Source organism: Zootoca vivipara, chromosome 12, assembly GCF_965207765.1.
Source record: "Zootoca vivipara chromosome 12, rZooViv2.hap1.1, whole genome shotgun sequence".
Taxonomy (NCBI): Eukaryota; Metazoa; Chordata; class Lepidosauria; order Squamata; family Lacertidae; genus Zootoca; species Zootoca vivipara.
Genome location: NC_142595.1, coordinates 4,622,064 through 4,646,516, shown reverse-complemented (window position 1 = coordinate 4,646,516; position 24,453 = coordinate 4,622,064). Strand labels below are relative to the sequence as shown.

The 24,453-nt window shown below is 41.3% G+C and overlaps 1 protein-coding gene across 19 annotated transcripts in view; it reads right to left on the bottom strand.

The window, feature by feature from the left end:
- Positions 1-415: 415 nt before the first annotated feature.
- COBL (cordon-bleu WH2 repeat protein) overlaps positions 416-24,453 on the bottom strand; it is a 106,157-nt gene continuing 82,119 nt past the window's right edge. For 16 of the 19 annotated variants that reach the window (XM_035136100.3, XM_060282187.2, XM_035136101.3 and 13 more), the window contains 6 exons: positions 19,700-20,006; positions 10,977-11,074; positions 7,760-9,729; positions 6,941-7,060; positions 4,053-4,310; positions 416-2,288 (listed from right to left, as the gene is read on the bottom strand). In XM_035136100.3, the coding sequence (XP_034991991.3) occupies positions 2,271-2,288; positions 4,053-4,310; positions 6,941-7,060; positions 7,760-9,729; positions 10,977-11,074; positions 19,700-20,006 (2,771 nt within the window). In that variant the 3' untranslated portion in view covers positions 416-2,270. The remainder of the gene's footprint in view (positions 2,289-4,052; positions 4,311-6,940; positions 7,061-7,759; positions 9,730-10,976; positions 11,075-19,699; positions 20,007-24,453) is intronic. The other 3 variants (XM_060282184.2, XM_088655940.1, XM_088655939.1) reach the window with 1 other exon arrangement.

Here is a 24,453-nt window from a genome sequence, read left to right as displayed (position 1 = left end):
AATGCAGGCATTTCAGATAAAGCACCCATGACAGATGGCCATCCAACCTCTGCTGAAAAACCTCCAAGGAAGGAGAGTCCACAACCTTCCAACTAGACGACCCTCAGGATCCCTTCCAACTCTATGATTCTAGGATTGCTCCAACCCAGATTGGAGATAAGAGTATAGTTTCAAAGAGATATAAAGGTGGCATCACAAGCAAGTATTTTGTCACACTTATTTTATTCTGCTTGCACCGCTGATCAAAAAGGTTCTTGTAGAAAACGGTGAAACCTTTTTACCTGGTGTGGCAGTGAGAGGAACTGGCACACCACAATCAACACTGCTTCTTTCATAGCACCTTTAATTCTCTAAAAAAAGGAAGTATTATATCTTGCCAGCCTCATTTGTACAAAACTCAGATAAGCATGACAAATAAAACTTATGTTTCTTTTATTTGTGGCACTAAATTCAATTAGTATTTTACATGATATAATATGTAGCCACAGGCTTGCAGACGGCTAACAGTACACTTTGAAAGGTTAGCAACATTACACAGTGCCTTTAAAAATCATTTCGGACTACAACCAGTGCTGTAATTATTATTAAACCAAAAACATGTATTAAGGTGCATTTTAAAAACTCTTTTACAACATACAATAAATGTGTAAAACCCAGACAATAATAATTCTTAATGCTAATTTTCTTATAAGAAAATATTTTCAAAATATGTACATCATCTATGAAAGTAGCTTAATTTGTTTTAAAAACATGCCATTTAAAAATGTTTGGGGCTTAACTGATGAGAAATCAGGTTTGATATGTGAGATGAGCATAAGCCCATTGAAGGGGGCTGGAATCCTGACCCACTAGCAGCAGTTTGGGAAACAAATTACAGCCAGTAGTTCCCAGGAAGCAGTATTAATAGCACTTTAAATTGCACTTTGACGTGGGACACATCTACTGGAAAGTTACCTCTTCAAGTCTCACTAAAACAAATGGGAGCTGTGCAAGATAAGAAGAAGAATAAGGTAATGATAATCTTGTACGGCTCCCTTAGGGTGAAGGGTGGGTAATAATGGGATGGGTGGGATACACAACAAAATACAATACTAATAACAGTTCAAAACAACTACAAAGGTGGGTTTTAAAAATATACACATCAAGTGTCAAATGCCAGGATAGAGAGCTGTTGCCTTCAACATTTGCCAGAAGCTGTGCAGGGAACGTGCCAGGCACAGCTCTGTGGAAAGTTCCCCCTACTAAGGCGCCCCCACAAGCCCTCTGCCCTTGGGGCTCAGCATATCTGCAGATGTTAGTATTATGGACTTTATATCCCCTAAAGGTAAAGGTAAAGGGACCCCTGACCATTAGGTCCAGTCGTGACCAACTTGGGGGTTGCGCTCTCATCTCGCATTATTGGCCGAGGGAGCCGGCGTACAGGTTCCAGGTCATGTGGCCAGCATGACAAAGCCGCTTCTGGCGAACCAGAGCAGCACACAGAAACGCCGTTTACCTTCCCGCTGTAGCGATCCCTATTTATCTACTTGCACTTTGATGTGCTTTCGAACTGCTAGGTTGGCAGGAGCTGGGACTGAGCAACAGGAGCTCACCCCGTCGCAGGGATTCGAACCACCGACCTTCTGATAAGCAAGCCCTAGGCTCTGTGGTTTAACCCACAGCGCCACCTGCGTCCCCGGTATCCCCTAAAACTGCCTGTCAAATGGATCCCAAGTGATCTCTGAATCTCTAGTGATAACTACAGTACCGGTAGCTTGGTCAAAACGTTGTGGATAATCAATCCTGCTTGATTGTAAAAAGCAGTGACTTCAGCATGTGGTAATTTGAACCACTGAGTTTCTGTCATAACCCCTCCATCCCATTTTAACAGATCTATAGTCTGTATACTCTGAGGTTTTAAACTGCTTTTGTTTTTAAAAAGAAATTAACTAAATGGTCCAGAATAGCTACGTATTTTTAACTGAACAAGCAAAAATATGTTGGTGCTGAGTACACACAGCAAAAAGTGTTCGTCAGCTAATTAACCTGCCATTGAGAATAGTTTTATTGGCACGGTTTGACTATTTGGGGGCAAGGGACCCACAAATCCTTGGCACAGAAGCTGTGTAGCAACCTGTGAACCAAATAAAAAAATAGAGAGAAACACAGAAAATGCAGCTTATTTTTGGCCTGTAAACTTCTTGGAATCCTTTTGCCATGGGTGTCCATTCAAACCAGTAAGAAATGCATGAAAAATTGCATAAGAAACGAGTGACTGGAGCATTTAGTGTTCAAACAAGCAGAGGGACCTGAAATAAAATAAATATATATTGTAATTTATATTTTCAGACTCAAAAATGACATTATTATGTTAACCTATCTTTCTATGTCTCGTTGTCAGACTATGTGTTTCTACTACACCCTCATTATATTTATTAAAAATTGCATACACCTCAATTTGAAGCAACTTTAATTTTACACACAAATTGTTATCTGTCACATTTCATCGCATTTTCCCTTGCTAAAATATTGAACAGAAGTGCAACAAATGTACTTAATCATTTCTATTGTTCAGTACAGACTCTTTCACCATCTGGCAACTAAACATGAAGGGATTAAAATATTGCAGTAAATAAATAAGGGTGGTATTCATTCAAGTTCTACTCAGAATAGACCTATTGAAATTAATGAACCTAACTTAGCCATGTTCATTAACTTCAATGGGTCTACCCAGAAATAAACTTAGTTGAATACCGTCCTATATACAATCAAACTCTCCATGGGCAAGGAGCACATTTATAGAAGAACAGAGCAAGAAGTAAATTTTAGTTTAGTTTATTATGTTTATTTATCTCTTTATACACCCAGAAGTACTGTATAGTGAAGTGATGTATAATAATAAAGTATGAAATATATAAACTATTTCATTGATCAATGCAAATACTGTTTTCCCTCTGTTGTTGTCCATTCCACACCTTTTATTGAATTCTGTGGTCTCCAATACAGGACACCATATTTGACCTTAACAGATGAGGGAAAACATACAAAGGGGGCCCAGGCTGAATAAGAAACCAACCTCACCAATGGCAGCATTATCTTCCTGTGACCTTTGATGTCATGGTTTGTACAGCGTTGTTGTTTACAGAAATACAATAGACTTTGAAAGCTACAGATTTCTTCTCCAATGACTAATGATTTTCTGTGGTTTGTTCTGTCTTACAAAATGACTTGGAAGCTGTAACATTTAGTTTATAATTATTGTGGGTTTGTTTTCCTTTAGAGGGCAAGCAGATAAGTTTACGTCTTTGCATGCTTGTGGTGGGAAAATTCCATCTGCATTTGCAAACACACCCGTGATCCCTTTCTGGGATGGTGACCCTGGCCGTAATCTGGAGTGGTTCCTGGGACCTGGTGTGAGCCAACTGAGAGCAGTGACTATACTTCTATGGAATAACAATGTCGTGTAAATGGCCAATTACCAAGAAAATTCAACATGAACAATTTGAGCTCTGAAATAGGAAGCTTCCCCCAAAATGAGGAGATTGGGGAAAAGGAAGCTGAAAGGCAAAGTCAAAGGGGCCAAATCATTCTAAAAATCACTGGGAATAGCTGCTGGTGCGCAGCTGCACGGCAGGTGCCAGTGTTTAAATTGGCCCTAAGATTTGCACCACAAAAGGGAGTCTTCCTGCGACAGAAGGAGAACACAACCAGAAGGCCCAAAGTTTTACCAGTTATGGTATGCAATTTGTAAGAGTTGCTTCTGATCGATATGAGAATACCCTCTGTAGGAAAGCCTAATTTTATTGTCCCGTAAGACTGAACACAGGATGCTCCAGATTTTCGGAGGAGCCACACTAAGTTGCGTAAGAAACACTCACAGAAATCACGTAAGAGGTCATTTAGCCTGCTGTCTGACCCTAGGCAATCTTCGTTTCGCATAAATTTGAATCATTTCTTTCTACTCCTTTCCTACTTGTGCCAAACAAGCACACCTGCTTCCCTTTCTTGCATTCAACCACAGGCCCCAAGCCATGCCTCCTCCTGTTCATATTCCGCCTTAGAAAGATGATTACCTTTCTCAAACGCGCCGCCCCAGTTCCCGAGCGGATTGCTTCCATTAGCGCCTGCCTTGCATCCCCTGGGCTGTCTGCTCTTGGACTTGCGATGTACCTAGGAGTTTTCATTGTCACTTGAGGTGGCGGAGGAGGAGGAGGAGGAGGCGGCGGCAGCAGCTGATTCCCCCATTGCTCTGTTGTAGAGGCCTCTCTGTTTTGCAAGGCTGCTTCTGCTTTTTGGAAACTCTGAAGCTCTTCAGAGGCAGATGAAGAGATCTACCAAGGATAAAAATGAAGGGGGGGGGGAGGTCATAGTAGGCTTAACGGAACAATGATACTGGGTGCATATTGTTACACATCTCCCCAATGGGAGGGATTCCAGGCACAGGGTCCATGTTTCCTTTTGGGAATGAGGCACAGTGGAGACAGAGGTGTCTTTAAGATATATGGTTTATTTACAGATATATACAACCTGAATCTACGATGGAGGGGTTCAGAGCATCAACACCCCAAGAGGTTCTTGCTTCTCCCACAGCCACAGCCCGGGATTCAATCAGAAATCAGCCATGGTTTTCTCTCTGCCTTTTCAGCCTGTGACTTTTCACCTCACAGCAAACCCTGCACTCAAACTCCAGCTTTGTCTTAGAGCTGGAGGAGGGATCCCACTCATTTGCCAGTCTGTCACAGAGCCCCCTCTCTTTTGTTCTCTTAATGGCCCATCACCTTTCCTTTGTTTTCTTAATGCCCAACACCTGAAGACAGGAAGCTATCCCGGCTTATGTTTTAACATTTGCTGTATCCATGAAGGGTCTGGCACACACAAACTCATAACGATATTTTAATCTCTTCCCTTCTGGACAATTTTGCCTTGTTCCATTAATGAAAACCTTGTAACAGCTCTTATTTCCCTATTAAATCACAGAATTGTAGAGTTAGAAGGGACTTAAAGGGTCATCTAGTCTATGGTTACCAGATATTTTTCAATGAATCCAGGGACGCTTTTTTTTTTTGAAGCTGAGTAGCAGCTTCAAACCACAGAGCCTAGGGCTTGCCAATCAGAAGGTCGGCGGTTCGAATCTCCATGACGTGGTGAGCTCCCGTTGCTCAGTCCCAGCTGCTGCCAACCTAGCAGTTCGAAATCACGTCAAAGTGCAAGTAGATAAATAGGTACCACTACAGCGGGAAGGTAAACGGTGTTTCCATGTGCTGCTCTGGTTTTCCAGAAGCGGCTTTGTCACGCTGGCCACATGACCTGGAAGCTGTACGCCGGCTCCCTCGGCCAATAATGCGAGATGAGCGCGCAACCCCAGAGTCAGTCATGACTGGACCTAATGGTCAGGGGTCCCTTTACCTGTGGGGATGGTGAGGCAAAAGATCCTGGGCCCTAGCACACATCCATATTGAATAAAGGTGCAAAGCCCTTCTTTCACACCCTGTGAAACATAAATGTGCAATTTTTAAAAAAACTGGGCAACGGCCGCCCGCCCACAGCTACAGAGCCTTACCTGATCAGTCAAAACAAAGGGGGAAGGGGGCAGGAGATCTGTACTGCCGGACGTCCCCGTTCCCCCTTTAGCAGTGGCGGCGGCAGCAGCAGCAGTCAACAGCCTGGAGCCAGCCTAGTAGCACAGTTGGCTCTGGCTGGCTTCAGGAGCTGCTTGCTGCTCATTGACATAGCACCTACCAGTTTGCCTCCCAGAAATCCCCATATGATGTGTCTTGCGCGCAACACATTATATGGGGACTTCTAGCAAGGAAAAATGGTGGGCGCCACGGCAGCGAGCAGCTCCTGAAGCCAGCCAGAGCCAACTGCGCTACCAGGCTGGCTCTGGGCTGCTAAGGCCACATTTCCCGGGGACAGATTTGCAAATCTGGGGACGTCTGGTAACCCTAATCTAGTCTAACTCCCTGCAACGCAGGAACATCTGTTCCCCTCTCACATCATTTAAAGGAACTGATGATTAAGATCAAGCATTTGGCCTTGAAGCAGTCTCAGAAATTCAATCCTGATTTATTTGTTTGAACTGTGGGATCCTGGAATTTATTTTGGCACAAGGCAAAAATGTTGCCAGTTGGCCACTAAGTTAGGTTGAAAATGACAACAAGGAGTTTGGAATTAACATGATTTATTAGCCTTCCCCGGAAGCTTTATCAGAAACTAGTAACAGTGATAATTACTCTGTGCCTTCAAACTTTGCTTGATTTTTTAAAAAATCTCAAAAAGGTATTATTTAAATCCTATTTTAAAAGGGAAAAAAGACCAAGCAAATCAATGAGGGATTCTTCCAGAATAATTAGCTTTTTACAGTGCGTACTCAAACTGCAGTCAACCAAATTAAAAATTAAATATTCACACAATGGTTGACAGAAGCATATCCGGGCCGCTCTATTTCCTGTACTGCAAAGGCAGAGTGCAGGAACTGCTGAAGTCTCGGATGACTCTCAGCTGCCATCAGTAGATGACTTCCTCTCAGCAGCTACAGGACAACCATCTCATACGAACAAAACAAAGGAACGTAAGTGATTACTTTTTATCAGGTTAGACCATTTGCACATCTAGCCTCGTGTTGCACACTCTGACTGAGGGCAGCTATGCATTCTCAGCTAGAGGTCGTTCATGTATTCTACCACAGAGCTAAGGCCCCATCCCTCAAAAACGTTTAGATTGATTTTTAAGTAAATAAATGTTTATTATCAGCTGCTACAGGTACAATTCTGTCAGTGAATCAGAAGTGATACATTCTGCTAGGAATGTACATGACATGTCTTACTCTGGCTTATATTTCTACTTTCGGTTTGCCAATTCAAGCAGAGCTTCCTTTATTATAGCATTTCCAGGACAGGGATGATGACATAGCGCAAAGGCTGAACAAGCTACTGGAAAGATGCAAGGTCTCCGTTCTTACCTTTCTCAACTTTGAGGCTCCACTGTGACCTCTAATGGCTGCCAGAAGGGCAGAGCGCTCGTTCTCTTGTTCTGTGAACAGTGGCTTCTTCTGAGGTCCATTAGCCATGCTGGGTGAAATCTAGCATGTGACAAAACAGATATAAACCATTTATTTCTACCTAGTTTGGAAACAAGGTAATTGGAGCATTCGAAATGTCACTCAGTTGGAAGTTGGCTTACCTGACTTTGGCCTTTATCCAGCCTGAGTACACTGAAAATTAAATGGGATTTGTAGGAGTGGGCCTTGTTTATCAGAGATGGAAAAACCAGTCTTGTCATCTGTATTATGTTCAACCAGATCTCTTCCATGCGTTGCAGTTATATATTATTACTTTTAATGAGTACAGGATTAGTCTTATACTATAGGCCATTTGTAATTAGCTTCAGTAGACACTTCTGCACTTTCTGCTGCTTTAAAGAAGTGAAACATTAAGTTGCACAAAAACACACACACACAGTGCAGAAGTGATTGTAGCGTAGTGTAGTATCTTGCCACTATATATATTTTTTTAAATTAGAAACAACAGCTGTTATGAAACAGACTGATGCCTGCTAAGGTTGAAAGGCAGAGCTCACTATTTAATAATAATAATAATAATAATAATAATAATAATAATAATAATATATCTACCCCGCCCATCTGGCTGGGTTTCCCCAGCCACTCTTCTTTTAAGAAGTCTAAGAGCAGTTCCTGATGTTACAAGAAACTTCATGCATCCAGTAAGATTTCCTATAACATCCAAATATGCTTTTAGCTAAGTTTTGTTTAGTTTTTTACCTTTCGGAGATTTTCTCTTCCTCCTGCCTTCTGGATGGCTTCCATTAAAGCACCGTGTAGAGATGTATCTTTTGGAAGTGGCTTCTGGATTACTGGCTTAAACTTCTTCTTTGGCCCAAAAACTTTATTATCACCTCCGACATCAGACTCTGCCCTTTTGCTTTCACACACACTGTCAAGTTTTTCATCTTTTTCTGAAACTACATGATTAACAATAGCTGTTCCATCTAACTCTGATGGTCTACTGTTGATAGGATGCCCCCCAGCTGACTTCACAGAAGAGCTGGAAGTGATGGAAGATGAGAAACTGTTGGATGATCTAAGGAGGAAGGGACAGTTAGCCTCATCTATTTGCTCCCTCCTTTGATTAAATATAGAAGGTGTCTCTCTAACAACTACATTTTCTATTGAACCCCAGCTGGGCTTCTCTCCAAGACCATCTTTAGAAGGTCTTGTGGTAAATGTCTCCCTGTAGCAATGCGTGCTACTTCTTATCTTGGAATGAGCACCAAGTGGTAGAGTATTTGATGCATTTTGGCTGCAACTGAAGATATCTACGTAAGATCTTTTTGTTTCTGCTGGCTGCATTTCTACTGGGCGGGTTTTGGCCAAAATAATGCATCTTTTGGGAAGTGATTCTGTTTCAGTTTTTACCACTTTCCCACCCCTCATCTCTTCTACTTTGTCATGCCTTTCTTGACTGGTTTTAAACTGGAGTGGATCGATGCGTTTTGCAATGGCAGAGGCTACGTAATGGCTTGATGTTCTTCTTTGGGGCTTCTGAAATGGGAGCTCCATCTTATCTGTCTTGACCCCTGGAGTCGTTAGCATTTTAACTGAAGACTGCGTGGCGTAAATGTGTGGCTTCCCCCCGCAAGGCCCAACATTATTGTCAACTGTCCTGGAACCAGCTAGTGGTGCCGTTGCTGCCTTCAGACTTGCAAGGGAGTCAGGCTTTGTTTCACCTATTTTATTGAGGGGTTTGAAACTGGTGATGACTGCTGGCTTGGTGGGGAAGCCTACTGGGGACTCCCCCAATGGTGTTTTCGTAGAATTTGATCTCCAGTATGCTTTGGCTCTCCCAATGAGAGTTTCCTCTGTTTCACTTGAACTCATATTTACTGTGACCTTTTTCATACTACCAGGATTTGGAGCCACCAGGTTGCCCAATTCATCTATTTTTATGGCACCAGTAGAAAGGGAGGCATCTCTGTCAAAATATTTTACTTCAGGTTTGGGAGGTACAACTTTAAAGGTGGTCAGACCTATTTTAGGTTCATAGTTTGTGATTCCATCGCGAACACGGTAACACCATAAAGATGTTTGCTGCTCGTCTGGGTCTTTTGTTGATGCATATCTGCATTCCAATTCAGATTTAATTTTGCTCGGAAGTCCTTCCTTGGTATTATCCTCTTTCAATTGTTTTACTTTCTCCTTTGTTCGATTTCTTTCACTCATAACAGTAAAGTTGGAAGAAATCACTTTGGATTTTTCAGACTCAGTGCCATTTTTTGTAAGGATTTCCAGGGACACATCCTTTGTGTTCGTTTTTTCACAGGGAGGTGTGTGTGTCTCCGATATATATACCTGCTCTTTCTCAGTTTGGCGTCCAAACTCTTCTTTAGGTGACTGTTGTTGTACTAAGCTCTTGGATGAACTGGAGGATATACCATCTACAGATCCCTTGCTCAAAGAACCAGCATTATTATTTTCATTAGTAAGCTTCACTAGGATAATGGGATCAGCTGAAATATCTTCATTAGTCCCTGTCTCAGAAAACAAAGGTTCTCCTTCCTCTCTAGTGGGGTGGATTATAATGTCCGTTTCGGGAATTTCATCTATTATCGTCACTGGCACAGGAGCTGGAACATCTTGGACAGGCTCAGCATCCCGTGGAAAAGGGAGGGGTGAGCCATTCGTCTCACTAGATACAGATCCGCTTTCAGAATCATCCTCCATACTCTCCATCGCTGCAAAGAATACCAAGAGCATCTTTCAAAACTATGAACAATGGCATTATCCCAAAACATTATCACAATCAGGGGATAATAAACCAAGGAATTTTAACAGCAGCACCCCTTATAGTACAAACTCCATCTGCAACAGCTGCTTGAGATGCAGTGTAGAGGGTTGTGGTTAGAAAATAAATAAAATAAAATAACAAAATCTCCATTGGGTGTGTTGAGTTGGTTGTATTATATGAACACATCCATATTGTTTTAAGCACTTTTTAATTTATACACATTCATGCTAAACATTTGCCAATATGTCTTTTGCTTACGGTGCAGTGTATCCCAGCAAATGGAGCTACTCTGATACCGTACCTGGTCAGTCATGAAAATGTACTATGAGAATGTGCCAGTTACACAGTTTACATTACTGGGTAGTAAGTATAAAACAGAGAACATAGTCCTCATGAAACCAAATTGTGTGTATTATGCATTTGCACATTATGTTTTCCCAAATATAAAGACAAAAAATTACTGGTAATAATTTATAAACTGGAAAATATAGCATTTCCCAAGCAGGCCGTGAGACACATTTGTGAGAAGCTATTAGAGAAAATTCCACTTGTCTGAAATATATAAAATACTGAATATCTATCCTAGTAACTGAATAGAAATGATACTGAAGTCATTTCCCACCAGCTCTGTATATTTTTTATTTATTTTTTGCAATGTCCAGATAAAACAGTAAGGAAAACTATGCTCTCTCCATCAATGCTGTAGATAACTAGACTTGTTTTTAAAACAGCAACAATCTGCTGAACTGAATTTCTTCAGCACACAGTTCCATGGAAAGTATGATAACGGAAAATTTGCATGTCCAGTACTACTGGATATATTAATTATTATTATTATTTTACTATCAAGGGCTGCTCAACATCCTTTCAATGTAATGAACAAAGTAAATAATATTAAGAAATTCATGGGCCTGTTTCAGTTTTTCACTAGATCCCCATAATATTTAGTAACAGATTGTTGTCCCCTGTGAATAACCTCCCACTACAGTGCCCCCAAAAGGTATGACAAGTTGGGAAGGGAAGTTGAACAATCTGATGAGGTATGTGCTGCTACTAGATAGAGCCTGAGTTATGAGATCTGTCCCACCTCTATGGAGTTTCCCAGTTTGACTGCTCTCTCATCTGCCTAACTGATAGATTGTCACCATTTGCCTTCTTCCTACATTCTTTTTGCAAATTTAAACTTCAGCCTACCCATTAGGTCTTTGTCCAATGCAGCCAAGGTCTGAGTAGCTATGAACACATCTGCGTTTTCAAACTTAGCTTCCATCATTTCGTCCTCATCCCTGCTACTGACAACAAAAGAAAAGGAATGAAAACCAAATTTAATCAATTTAACATCAACTTGTGTGTGTGTGTGTGTGTGTATGTGTATAAACACAGACAGTTTCTTTTAACAGCTGGGAAAACCAGATTACATTTGTTTAGATAATGTTTGCACACCTATCTTGCTCTCAATGAAAATTTATCTGCAGCTTCTGTAGTGATATTCTTTGTATTGGAGAGAAAAGGAAAAGCAAAATGTTCAAATTATTTTCCAGAATACAAACTAGCTACTTGATTAATAATTTCCTAGACATCTCAATAAAATTTAGAAAATAGTAAGACATGGCAAACTGTTTCAATTTCTTCTGAAACGCAAGGACTTAACCTGTAGGGTATCTGAATCTGGCTGTAATCCTGGGAGTTGTTGTTTAGTCATGTCCGACTCTTCGTGACCCCAAGGACCAGAGCACGCCAGGCACTCCTGTCCTGCACTGCCTCCCGCAGTTTGGTCAAACCCATCTTCATAGCCTCGAGAACACTGTCCAACCATCTCGTCCTCTGTCATCCCCTTCTCCTTGTGCCCTCAATCTTTGCCAACATCAGGGTCTTTTCCAGGGAGTCTTCTCTTCTCATGAGGTGGCCAAAGTATTGGAGCCTCAGCTTCACGATCTGTCCTTCCAGGGAGCACTCAGGGCTGATTTCCTTCAGAATGGAGAGGTTTGATCTTCTTGCAGTCCATGGGACTCTCAAGAGTCTCCTCCAGCACCATAATTCAAAAGCATCAATTCTTTGGCGATCAGCCTTCTTTATGGTCCAGCTCTCACTTCCATACATCACTACTGGGAAAACCATAGCTTTAACTATACGGACCTTTGTAGGCAAGGTGATGTCTCTGCTTTTTAATCCTGGGAGTAAACCCCACTAAATGCAACAGTATTTACTTCTGAGTAGGCATGGTTAGGATTGTGCCTTCAATCTCCTATCAAAGACCTGAAAGTGTCTCATTAAAATGTGCAAGAGAGAATGCTTTCCTGTACTGTATTTTGAAATGCTTAAATTCTGTAAATGTTGTTTTCTGCCTGACCAAGTTCACTTGTCACTGGCTCACACCCAGATTAACATAATCCACCCCCAAATCAATCTGTGCACATATTAGGGAGGGGTAGCACCTCTGGTTGGAGACACAACATGCTCCTTCTGAGGTAGTTTGTCCAGCTTTGTCCTCACCCTGCACTCTGCTGTCAGCATGCAACAGCGGCCAAACAGCCTGGGAAAGGGCTCTGGCTGGCCGGCTCAACCACACAGATGTTGCTAGACTCTAACTCCCCATCTTGCATGACGTGTGACAGGGGATGCCGGGAACTGTTGTCACACAACACCTGCAGTGCACCACACTGGCTACCTCTGGTATAACTTGGGTCTTACACAGACAGACACAATTCTGAAGATGAAACTGTTCCAGCCATTTTGTGTTTTGTGTTATAAAATGGGTTATAAAAAAGGAGGGTCCAAAGCTCAGCCCATGAAACTGACAGTCAGGGAGAAAACGAAGCCCAAAGGGGAGGAAAAGAGAAACCAAATAAATTAAGGGGAAGAGAAACGAAAACAGAACTCTACTGTCTTCTTGTTGCCCAAGATGTTTGCAGCAGGGTAGAAATAATGTGCATGAGACTCTAAGCTGAGCAGTAAATGTGCATAACAACCAGCTATTGTGCACATTCACCAGGCCTCAATGAAGATGGAATTGCGCACATTTCCTAGTCAATATACACAATTACACAATTTCAATGGGAAATGTACATATCTCAGCTGAATTTTGTACAGTGGGCAGGGGAGGTAGCAGCCTTTGATGTGAGTGACTCCAAACTTGGAGTGACACACATTTCTGTTTCTTGCAGTACTGTGCAAATCTGGAATAATGGAAAAATACATTTCAATTAAAAATAAAATTAAAAGGTGTGTGTCAGGATGGGTAAATGAAAACCTGCAGTTTTGGGCAAATCTAGAACACTAGGAAAACTTGCACTTATAAAATAAAAAGGTGCCTGTGCACAAATAACAAATGATGCTCACAACGGACCTTAGTTTTCTGGAACTTGTGGTAAAATACTAACTGAAGGGGACGAGAACAAACTGTGTGGCTACATCAGGCACCACCAACTAGTGTGGAAGGGAAACACAGACATAGATTTTGAAGGCATAAAATTTAAAATGATTATGGATGGATGGATGGATGAAGGCAGACAAACGTGCACACCGAAATAGTGACGTACTTACACATGATCCAGCCTAAATGAAACACAACTCCAACAAGCCATGTGGCACCAAAATACTATGTTTTGCACAAGCATATTTAGCAATAGCCTACACAGCACACTTAAAAACAAACCCATAACTTTCCTCCAGAGCCTTTCCCTTCTCCTCTAGACCTTTTTGTTGCTGACAGGGCTGCTCTGGCTTGCATTCAAGTAAAACACAAGGCCTTTTCCTGATAGTGTTTTACAGGTCAGATAACTATTACCAGTGGCTTTTTTCACACACTCTTTTTAATACAGTATAGGAAACAACACGATAAACTTAAGAACTCCCCCCTCTAAAATAGAAGGTGCTGAAATCACACCACTCGGGAATTTCTTGAAGTAACAGATGAAAGACCCAATACAACGCAATAAAACACAATAGCAAAGACCCAAAGGCACTAAATTATTGACTTTTGCATTTGTTAAACCAAGGCCACTATGTACTGTTGCTCAACTGCAGTCAGCCATATGCAAAAGCATGGGTTAAAACAGCACTTTGCCAAATCAACGCCGTAGGAGCAGAACTTATGAGAGAACTTGTCAAAAGGGAACAAGAAAACTACAAAAAGCTACTGTTAAGCCAAATGAAAGTCCAATTGGTAATTTATGGGTAGATGCTATAATTATATAAAAGGTGATACAAAAAGAATGAATCTGAAATACTTGAAATAAGGTCACTAATAGAACGTGAAAGAAAACAGTGCTGAAAGCTTATGCAAAGCACTTGTTAAAAGCATGATCTGTGGCTAGGATCTGCATCGGTGCACCTCATTGGCGATCTGCTTGGTCACCTCAAGTGACCAAAGGCAAGTTCCCATCAACCTAAGTCACATTTTCACTTATGCAATACTGTACTGGTTTCCTTTACAAGATCACGGAGATCATTCAAGTTCACCAGAAAAATAAAAAGCCATATAAATATTAACATTGTTGTTGTTGTTTAGTCGTTTAGTCGTGTCCGACTCTTCGTGACCCCATGGACCATAGCACGCCAGGCACTCCTGTCTTGCACTGCCTCCCGCAATTTGGTCAAACTCATGTTCGTAGCTTCGAGAACACTGTCCAACCATCTTGTCCTCTGTCGTCCCCTTCTCCTAGTGCCCTCAATCTTTCCCAACATCAGGGTCTTTTCCAAGGATTCTTCTCTTCTCATGAGGTGGCCAAAGTATTGGAGCCTGAGCTTCACGATCTGTCCTTCCAGGGAGCACTCAGGGCTGATTTCCTTAAGAATGGATAGGTTTGATCTTCTTGCAGTCCATGGGACTCTCAAGAGTCTCCTCCAGCACCATAATTCAAAAGCATCAATTCTTCGGCGATCAGCCTTCTTTATGGTCCAGCTCTCACTTCCATACATCACTACTGGGAAAACCATAGCTTTAACTATACGGACCTTTGTCGGCAAGGTGATGTCTCTGCTTTTTAAGATGCTGTCTAGGTTTGTCATTGCTTTTCTCCCAAGAAGCAGGCGTCTTTTAATTTCGTGACTGCTGTCACCATCTGCAGTGATCAAGGAGCCCAAGAAAGTAAAATCTCTCACTGCCTCCATTTCTTCCCCTTCTATTTGCCAGGAGGTGATGGGACCAGTGGCCATGATCTTGGTTTTTTTGATGTTGAGCTTCAGACCATATTTTGCGCTCTCCTCTTTCACCCTCATTAAAAGGTTCTTTAATTCCTCCTCGCTTTCTGCCATCAAGGTTGTGTCATCTGCATATCTGAGGTTGTTGATATTTCTTCTGGCAATCTTAATTCCGGCTTGGGATTCATCTAGTCCAGCCTTTCGCATGATGAATTCTGCATATAAGTTAAATAAGCAGGGAGACAATATACAACCTTGTCGTACTCCTTTCCCAATTTTGAACCACTCAGTTGTTCCATATCCAGTTCTAACTGTAGCTTCTTGTCCCACATAGAGATTTCTCAGGAGACAGATGAGGTGATCAGGCACTCCCATTTCTTTAAGAACTTGCCATAGTTTGCTGTGGTTGACACAGTCAAAGGCTTTTGCATAGTCAATGAAGCAGAAGTAGACGTTTTTCTGGAACTCTCTAGCTTTCTCCATAATCCAGCGCATGTTTGCTATTTGGTCTCTGGTTCCTCTGCCCTTTCGAAATCCAGCTTGCACTTCTGGGAGTTCTCGGTCCACATACTGCCTAAGCCTGCCTTGTAGAATTTTAAGCATAACCTTGCTAGCGTGTGAAATGAGCGCAATTGTGCGGTAGTTGGAGCATTCTTTGGCACTGCCCTTCTTTGGGATTGGGATGTAGACTGATCTTCTCCAATCCTCTGGCCATTGCTGAGTTTTCCAAACTTGCTGGCATATTGGGTGTAGCACCTTAACAGCATCATCTTTTAAAATTTTAAATAGTTCAGCTGGAATATCATCACTTCCACTGGCCTTGTTATTAGCAGTGCTTTCTAAGGCCCATTTGACTTCACTCTCCAAGATGTCTGGCTCAAGGTCAGCAACCACACTACCTGGGGTGTACGAGACCTCCATATCTTTCTGGTATAATTCCTCTGTGTATTCTTGCCACCTCTTCTTGATGTCTTCTGCTTCTGTTAGGTCCTTACCACTTTTGTCCTTGATTATGGTAATCTTTGTACGAAATGTTCCTTTCATATCTCCAATTTTCTTGAACAGATCTCTGGTTTTCCCCATTCTATTGTTTTCCTCTATTTCTTTGCATTGCTCATTTAAGAAGACCCTCTTGTCTCTCCTTGCTGTTTTTTGGAAATCTGCATTCAGTTTCCTGTATCTTTCCCTATCTCCCTTGCATTTTGCTTGCCTCCTCTCCTCCGCTATTTGTAAGGCCTCGTTGGACAGCCATTTTGCTTTCTTGCATTTCCTTTTCCTTGGGATGGTTTTCGTTGCTGCCTCCTGTATAATGTTACGAGCCTCCATCCATAGTTCTTCAGGCACTCTGTCCACCAAATCTAAATCCTTAAACCTGTTCCTCACTTCCACTGTGTATTCATAAGGGATTTGATTCAGATTGTATCTTACTGGCCCAGTGGTTTTTCCTACTTTCTTCAGTTTAAGCTGGAATTTTGCTATAAGAAGCTGATGATCTGAGTTACAGTCAGCTCCAGGTCTTGTTTTTGCTGACTGTATAGAGCTTCTCCATCTTTGGCTGCAGAGAATATAATCAATCTGATTTCGATGCTGCCCATTTGGTGATATCCATGTGTAGAGTCGTCTCTTGTGTTGTTGGAAGAGAGTGTTTGTGATGACCAGCTTGTTCTCTTGACAGAACTCTATTAGCCTTTGCCCTGCTTCATTTTGAACTCCCAGGCCAAACTTGCCAGTTGTTCCTTTTATCTCTTGATTCCCTACTTTAGCATTCCAATCCCCTGTAATGAGAAGAACATCCTTCTTTGGTGTCATTTCTAGAAGGTGTTGTAGGTCTTCATAGAATTGGTCAATTTCACTTTCTTCAGCACCGGTAGTTGGTGCATAAACTTGGATTACTGTGATGTTAAAAGGTCTGCCTTGGATTCGTATCGAGATCATTCTGTCATTTTTGAGATTGCATCCCATTACAGCTTTTGCCACTCTTTTGTTGACTATGAGGGCCACTCCATTTCTACTACGGGATTCTTGCCCACAGTAGTAGATATGATAGTCATCCGAACTGAATTCGCCCATTCCCTTCCATTTTAGTTTAAATATTAGTTTAGTTTAAATATTAACATTATCAGATGCCATTTGCCACCAAAGCTGTTATGCTCCACAGACGATATAACAGAACTTGAGTGCTGTGGTTGAAGCAATGCAGAATACATGTGTTAGATAACCCATCTATATGTTTGGCAAATAATTACGTCACACGGTGAACCTTTGTTCCAGAAGAGCCACAACTCGAAAGAGGCAAATGGGCATGGCTGCACCTGCTCTAATTCCTTCTCCGAGTGGTGCTGCTGTTGCTGCTGCTTCCACCCCTTCGGAAGGAGGAGAGTCAGCACCACAGAGTTTCCCCGATCCACTGAAGGGCAAATTTCAGCTTCAGGAGCAGAAACTTGAGGGTTATTCTCAACAGCAAGCCAAATGAGAGGGCTTTGAGTTCACTGTGTTCCAAAAGCGAATGGGCCTTGAGGAGCAATCCTTGACTCTTTTTTTTTTTGCTTTTTGCAGGAGGACAAAGAGGAGAACAAGAACTATGAAAGTGTGAAGAGGAATGAAAATATATCCTGGAACTGCTAGCTCTGGGAGATCAGTACGATATCCACCCCCTAATCTCCTGGATTCATGTCTTGAGAAATGTCTGCTTTTTGACTTGTGACTGTCCTGACCCATATGGGAGGACCTATCCATTTTTTAACATTAAAGGGAAGCAGGAAGAGGGAAAGGAACCTGGATAAAGGAAAACAAACAGGCTTCAAATGCCCAGACACACTCATGGGAAAAGGACACTACAAAACAGAAAAGAGAAAATAACTCACAGAAAATGCCCAAATCATTTTTTTTAACATAGTAAAAAATGACCCTTCCTAACCCAACCATACGTTTCCATGTGCTGCTCTGGTTTGCCAGAAGTGGCTTTGTCATGCTGGCCACATGACCTGGAAGCTATATGCCGGCTCCCTCGACAATAATGCGAGATGAGCGCGCAACCCCAGAGTCGGTCATGACTGGACCTAATGGTCAGGGGTCCCCTTTACCTTTACCTTTAACCCAACCATAAGCAAGGTGGCTGTGTGTGTGTGTGTGTCACAACTCCTCTCCTTGAAAGAGGAGGCAAAAAACTTGAAATACCCTGCCTATCCAGTTCAGTGGGAGGTATCATCCTGATAACCAAATGTTCTCCATTGCAACTTGCATACACAAGAGGAAGGTATCAGCCAGTTTAGGGGAGCTGCAAGGTTTCCACTTGTACAAAAAAGCTTTAGACAAGAACAAAATCTTAAGGGAGAAAACCCCAAAACATCCCAGTAAGGACTGGGCATGCCCAATGGTCAAGGAATGCTGACTGACATTGTTTTGGGGACGGAATGGAACAGAAAAGTACAAAGGATGGAACAGAGCAGAGTTGCTGGAAACTCAAAACAGGAGCACTCCAATATTTTCTTGAAGCTCCAATTTGCTAGTAAATGTTATGAATGTACTGTAATACAATTCTCTGCAGTGGTTTTTATTCTTTGATAAGGTTTGGCTCTAATTTTCATACGTGTTTACTAGTTTAAGGCTTCTATATCTGAGAATGAGGTGAATTTGTATTGATAAAATGTTTTTGAAACTCATTAAAATTTCCAGGACTTGTTTGCAAAGCATTTAACCTCCTCGCAATGCCAATCTGCTCATTCTCTTAAATTCTGCTGAGGAATATCTTTTCTGTGGCCCAGCTTTGACCAAGGCTACACAAGAAGCTGGCCTTGTTTATGGTACCGTACATCATCTTTCGGGAGACTGTTTCCCACTTCCCGCTTGTTGTTGTTTTTTTGCTGCTTGATTAAAACTTATTCTGGCAGGCATCTGGCCTCCTGACTGGCTTAAAGTTCTTATATGGGCAAACCCTTATGTCATTTGCTTTCATCTGCCATATCTATTTTTTAAAATCCGTATTTGCTGTTTTTAACTTGTTATTTTATTGATATTTGCTGTTAGTCACTCTGAGTATTTGAGGGGTAGGATATAAATCTCACAATAAATACATATTAATTAAGAATGGTTATGTGTCCTATAGACAGCGCCATTTTGAAAACTTGAAGGCATTAGATATCTTTAGATTTTTATTTTTAAAAAGTCCAGCCTGTCTTGCTGTGCATGTGTTGAAGTACTTAAAGGCTGGTTAGCTTAATGTATGTTTTGGAAAATTTGGTGGAAATTATTGTTGTGGATAAGCTACATAAAACTGTTTCAAGTTGAAATTGGGATTAAGCAAGAGTCAAAAATGGTTTGAGGTCAACAGTGAATTCTGCACTGTCATTTTGGCTTCTGCCTGTTCATTCCAGGTGGGCTTGGCATGGTCAAAAGATGAAGGACAAGAAGAATACACCAAACCTGAGCATGATTTGCTTCAGCTAAAAACACACAAATCTGCCTACCCTATTAACTTCAAAAGGCACCTCAGAGTGTATTACAATATACATGATGACTTGCAGCATTAGACTCATTGGGGAATTCAGCCTGAAAAGCAGAACCCTGTAACAATGACAATTACCAGTACCAAAATTTGCTATGAACACATGATCATAGGTTGCTTTGCATGCAAACCTTTTGATTAGGATAAGTCCTCAGGTGCCAGATTGATGTTGGTTTCTGATACAGCAACAAGATGTTAACAAAAATTTGTTTGCAAAAGACTAGCATAAGCAGACGTCACTCCTCTAAGTTGCCTCACAGATGAGACTTACCTTTGGGAAACGATTCCAGACTCATCACTGCTGGAGAAGGCATTCCTTCCAGAGCACGTCTGTTCAACATACATGGAATCCATCTCGGTCAAGGTCTCCTGGGCCCCGATGGACTTGTCTCTTGACCTCACACTGTCATTCTGAGACTCGAATGAGACGACATCAGAGGGGGAACTCATAACACCTGAATCTTCTGTGGTGTCCTCTGAGGTAAAGCAGCTGCCAACAGAAATCGTGTCCTCTGTTTCTGACAGCTCCAGAGCTACGTCTTCCATGCTAGAAACATCACGTGAAAGTTGTAAATTGCCTAGATGAAACATGGCAAAAACAGTTAAATACCATTTGTCACTCTTTTGAAATAAATAACACATTTTAAAAAGCCCCTCCTTCTCTGTTTATCAGATTGCATCACAATGTGGCTTTTTTGTGGCCAATGAATAGATCTTGGGAAAGTAGATTCTCTATGGTGAAATGACAGATTTCCATGTACAGTGGTGCCTCGCTAGATGAATTTAATTCGTTCCATGGGTCTTTTCTTATAACAAAAAATTCGTCTAGCGAATCCCATAGGAATGCATTGATTTTTTTTGCCCATAGGAACGCATTAATTGAATTTCAATGCATTCTTATGGGAAACCGCGATTCGCTAAACGAATTTTTCATAAAACGAATTCGTCTAGCGAGGCAACCTCCGCTCGAAAAATCCTTTCGTTAAGCGGAAATTTCGTTAAGCGGGGCATTCGTTAAGCAAGGCACCACTGTACTTAAAAGAATGCTCTGCACCTGTCTGTTACAAGAAAAATTCAGTGAATTTGAATAAAAATGGGGGAATTCTTTTGGGCTGACCAGGAATAAATGAAATACTTCAGAAAGAGTATATACAGTGAAACAATAGTGGTTATGCATTTAATATAGATAACTGTTATATCTTAATAGAAAATCCCCAGCAAAGGGCAAAAAGGGATAAACTGGGGTGCAGCTGCTCTATATGTCAAAAAGAACACAAGAGACCCAAATTTAGGAAATTAATACGAACAATATCTTTGATAGAATCACTGAGGGTGGAAGCACCAGGCCCCTTCAAAATAATTTTGTACTGGAATATTCCAGTGCCCCCTTGACCAAAATATGGAGGGGGATCTCAAGATGGAGAAAGAACTGAGGGACACAGCCAAAGGTTGGAAATGTTGTAAAAATGAGTGATCAACAAACCTTCACATTGACTGGGTAAATGTATAGTCAGGATATGACAAAGAGGGCCATATTTCTCGATCTGACAAATGCACATTTGGCTGACAAAAAGAGGAGTCAACCTTTGACATAATCCTGAGTGGTGCTCAGAACCTAAGATAAGATATAAACTGTCAGACGACTTGGGAACGTGATGTTCTTAGTTTCAAATATATATATAAGTGAAAAGCTGCCCAGAAGTCAATATGGTCACATTTAAATTGAAAAAGAATAAAAAAGCAAATGAAAAAGAATGAGGAAACTATTAGACACAAGATTTTTTTATTCAAATAGCAGGAAAACAGATAAAGGGAGTCAGATTGTAAAATGTGGTGAATTACGGTAATTCTTTGAATCAGCCTTTACTGCTGAAGATGTTTGATAGATAGTCATGCCTCAACTAGTACATTCTACAATGAGCATCTAACGAACTTCATCAAACAAGGGGTGATGTTCTAGAGCAGGCATCCCCAAACTGCGGCCCTCCAGATGTTTTGGCCTACAACTCCCATGATCCCTAGCTAACAGGACCAGTGGTCGGGGAAGATGGGAACTGTAGTCCAAAACATCTGGAGGGCCAAAGTTTGGGGATGCCTGTTCTAGAGCTAAATTGGTGAAACACAAATGAACATGTCACTGGGTCTTCATGGCAAACATCTCAAGAGTTCTTAAAGAGATCACAGGGGAAATTGACTCTCTGAATTGAACTTGAATTCCAGTAAGGGTGGCTGGTGCATGTACTGGACAGAATGGCACTCCCTCTGAAGGAGGCACTCCTCTGAAGGGAGACTCCTTGACCCATCCCTGTCACTACCGTAGATGCCTAAGGGCAGGAGGGCGTTTTTCTAGCCCTGGAAGGTGCGCCAGCTCCTTTCACTAATCCAATCAGTATTTATTGATGTTTCAATATGGTTTTTTATGGATATATTGGTTTATTTTGCTTTAGAGGTTTTTTCTGCCTTGTTATTTCCTTTATGAAAGGGTGGTTTAATAAATCTGTAAATAAAATTTTAAAAACCCAAATTTTTAACCATTTGAGTGATCCTCCCATTGAAATCCGCACCAATTAAAAGTGTTCAGTTTTGAACAGACTTTGTCAATAAGCTGCAATCCGAACCACTTACCTAGAAGGAAATGGGACACAGAACATGGAGGGACTGACTTTTGAATAAACTTGCACAGGATGGTTCAAGGATATATCTCCTCTATATCTACTCAGAAGTAATTGCCATTGAATTCAAAGGGACTTACTCCCAGTTAATTGGGGCTAGGATTGCAGTCTTAATTTCTTTTATTTTAAGACTAATTTGGACATACAGGATCAGATGCAAAACATGGCTTTTGTTTAAAATATAAAACTGAAAAACTTTGCAAAGAACATCACAACCACCAGTTCTGAAAGCATAAATCTTTTGAAGTGTACATTTGTACATTTCAGCATTTTCTACATTTACTGAAATGAATCAAGTTTTTAACGGAACAATAGGTTTTCAGCAGTGAAAGCATGTTGCATTTAAGCTATGTGTGCCTGTTAACTTAAATAAAGATCATTACAAGTTTCTACAGAACCTCAGCAAGCTTGTTGCAAAGAAACAAGTAGATTACAAAGGAAAATTGATTGGGTACTTTTTAAAAAACATTTATTTTGGAAGGAGGTGATAGGGAGTAATGACTACTGAAATAAAAAAATATCACAGTGAACATGTTTTTTTCCTGTTTTGGAATAATCAAAACGATTCATGAGTTTAGGGCAGGCATAGGCAACCTTGGCTCTCCAGATGTTTTGGAACTACAACTCCCATGATCCCTAGCTAACAGGGCCAGGGATCAAGGATCATGGGAGTTGTAGTTCCAAAACATCTGGAGAGCCAAGGTTGCATCTATGCCTGGTTTAGGGCATGCATTTGTTACATATCCAAAGTTTAAACTTTGAGTAAAGTGTTTGAGGATACCTGCATCTTTGTCAGTGAAATGTTAAATAAAATTAAAGGACAAGTCTCCTTGGTTGAGATCATGCAGTACCCATTAAGCACAAAACTCAATTTCTGGCAGCACAATCAGTAAAACTTAAAAGGTTACAAATCACAATTAAAGGTTTGCAAATTCCAAGATTAATGATAGTGGGTGCTGCTAAAGGTTCCTGGCACTGCATAAAATTTGGGAGGCAATGAGAAACCACCCAATTTCCAGAACTAGTATTGTGTGCCCCCACCAAATTAAAATCAAGTTACAGTACATATGATTTGCTTATTTATTTATGACATGTGAGTACCGACCCATAACATAAAGTTATCTGGGTGATTTACAATATATACGTTAAACACTATTTAAACAAAAAGTAAAATGTAGTATTATCAAATCAAATGGAACACATGCAAATAAGAAAGAAAGAGATTCAGAACAGCAGCTATACAAACATGGATAAAAGGCAGAAAATACATAACCACCCGTATTACAAGTAGAAATATGATCAGAAAATTATAAACAAAACTATAAACGGAAATTTCTAGCCATTTAAAAAAATAAAATGCATGATGGCCAGAAGAGATACAATAGTAGAGCAGGAAAGTATACAAAGCAGACAGTTGTTTTTTAAATAAATGCACAATGCATTACATGCTCGTGTTCATTGGTGCGTATATAAAACCTAATGGCTCTCTCTGTTTCCATTAAAACGTCAGAGCAAAGGATGATTTGCAGCACTATTATCTATGCAGCCTCTTGAAGTAGCAAGCGAAAAAGGGGGTAGGCCAGCTCTGGGACAGCTTCCCAGAATGGTAGTGTTGCTCTTTATAATCTAACAAATTTATTTAAAAAAATTGATAGCTGCATCTATGAACTTACATTTATTATCTTAGCTTTCAGATATACTTAGCAACTGTATTGACTTCCCTCTTGTTGAAATCACGGCGGAAGCTGTATCAAGAAATGGTAGTGTTGGAAGTGTGCATAACTTAAAGGTCAGTCATTGCAATGAAAAACCTTTTACCCCAGTTCCTTATTGCAGCCACTTCCCCTCATACAGTGGTGGGCAAACAGTTTGGCAAACGTTCCACAAATTCAAGTGTGAGATAGTGTTCTAGTGCATGACACCTTATGCATTAACAGGGCCGTCTCAAGCAGGTCGGGTGCCCTGGCACCGTGGTGCGGACATCACCTGGTGGGCGGGCGCAGCGTGTAGCGCAGCGCCCGCCTGCTGGCCCGGCACCCTGGTGCCCCACGCCAACGAGACTACCCCTAGAGCCGGGCCTGTGCATTAAGCACAGTGCTGGAGGAGACTCTTGAGAGTCCCATGGCCTGCAAGAAGATCAAACCTATCCATTCTGAAGGAAATCAGCCCTGAGTGCTCACTGGAAGGACAGATCCTGAAGCTGAGGCTCCAATACTTTGGCCACCTCATGAGAAGAGAAGAATCCTTGGAAAAGACCCTGATGTTGGGAAAGATTGAGGGCACTAGGAGAAGGGGACGACAGAGGACGAGATGGTTGGACAGTGTTCTCGAAGCTACGAACATGAGTTTGACC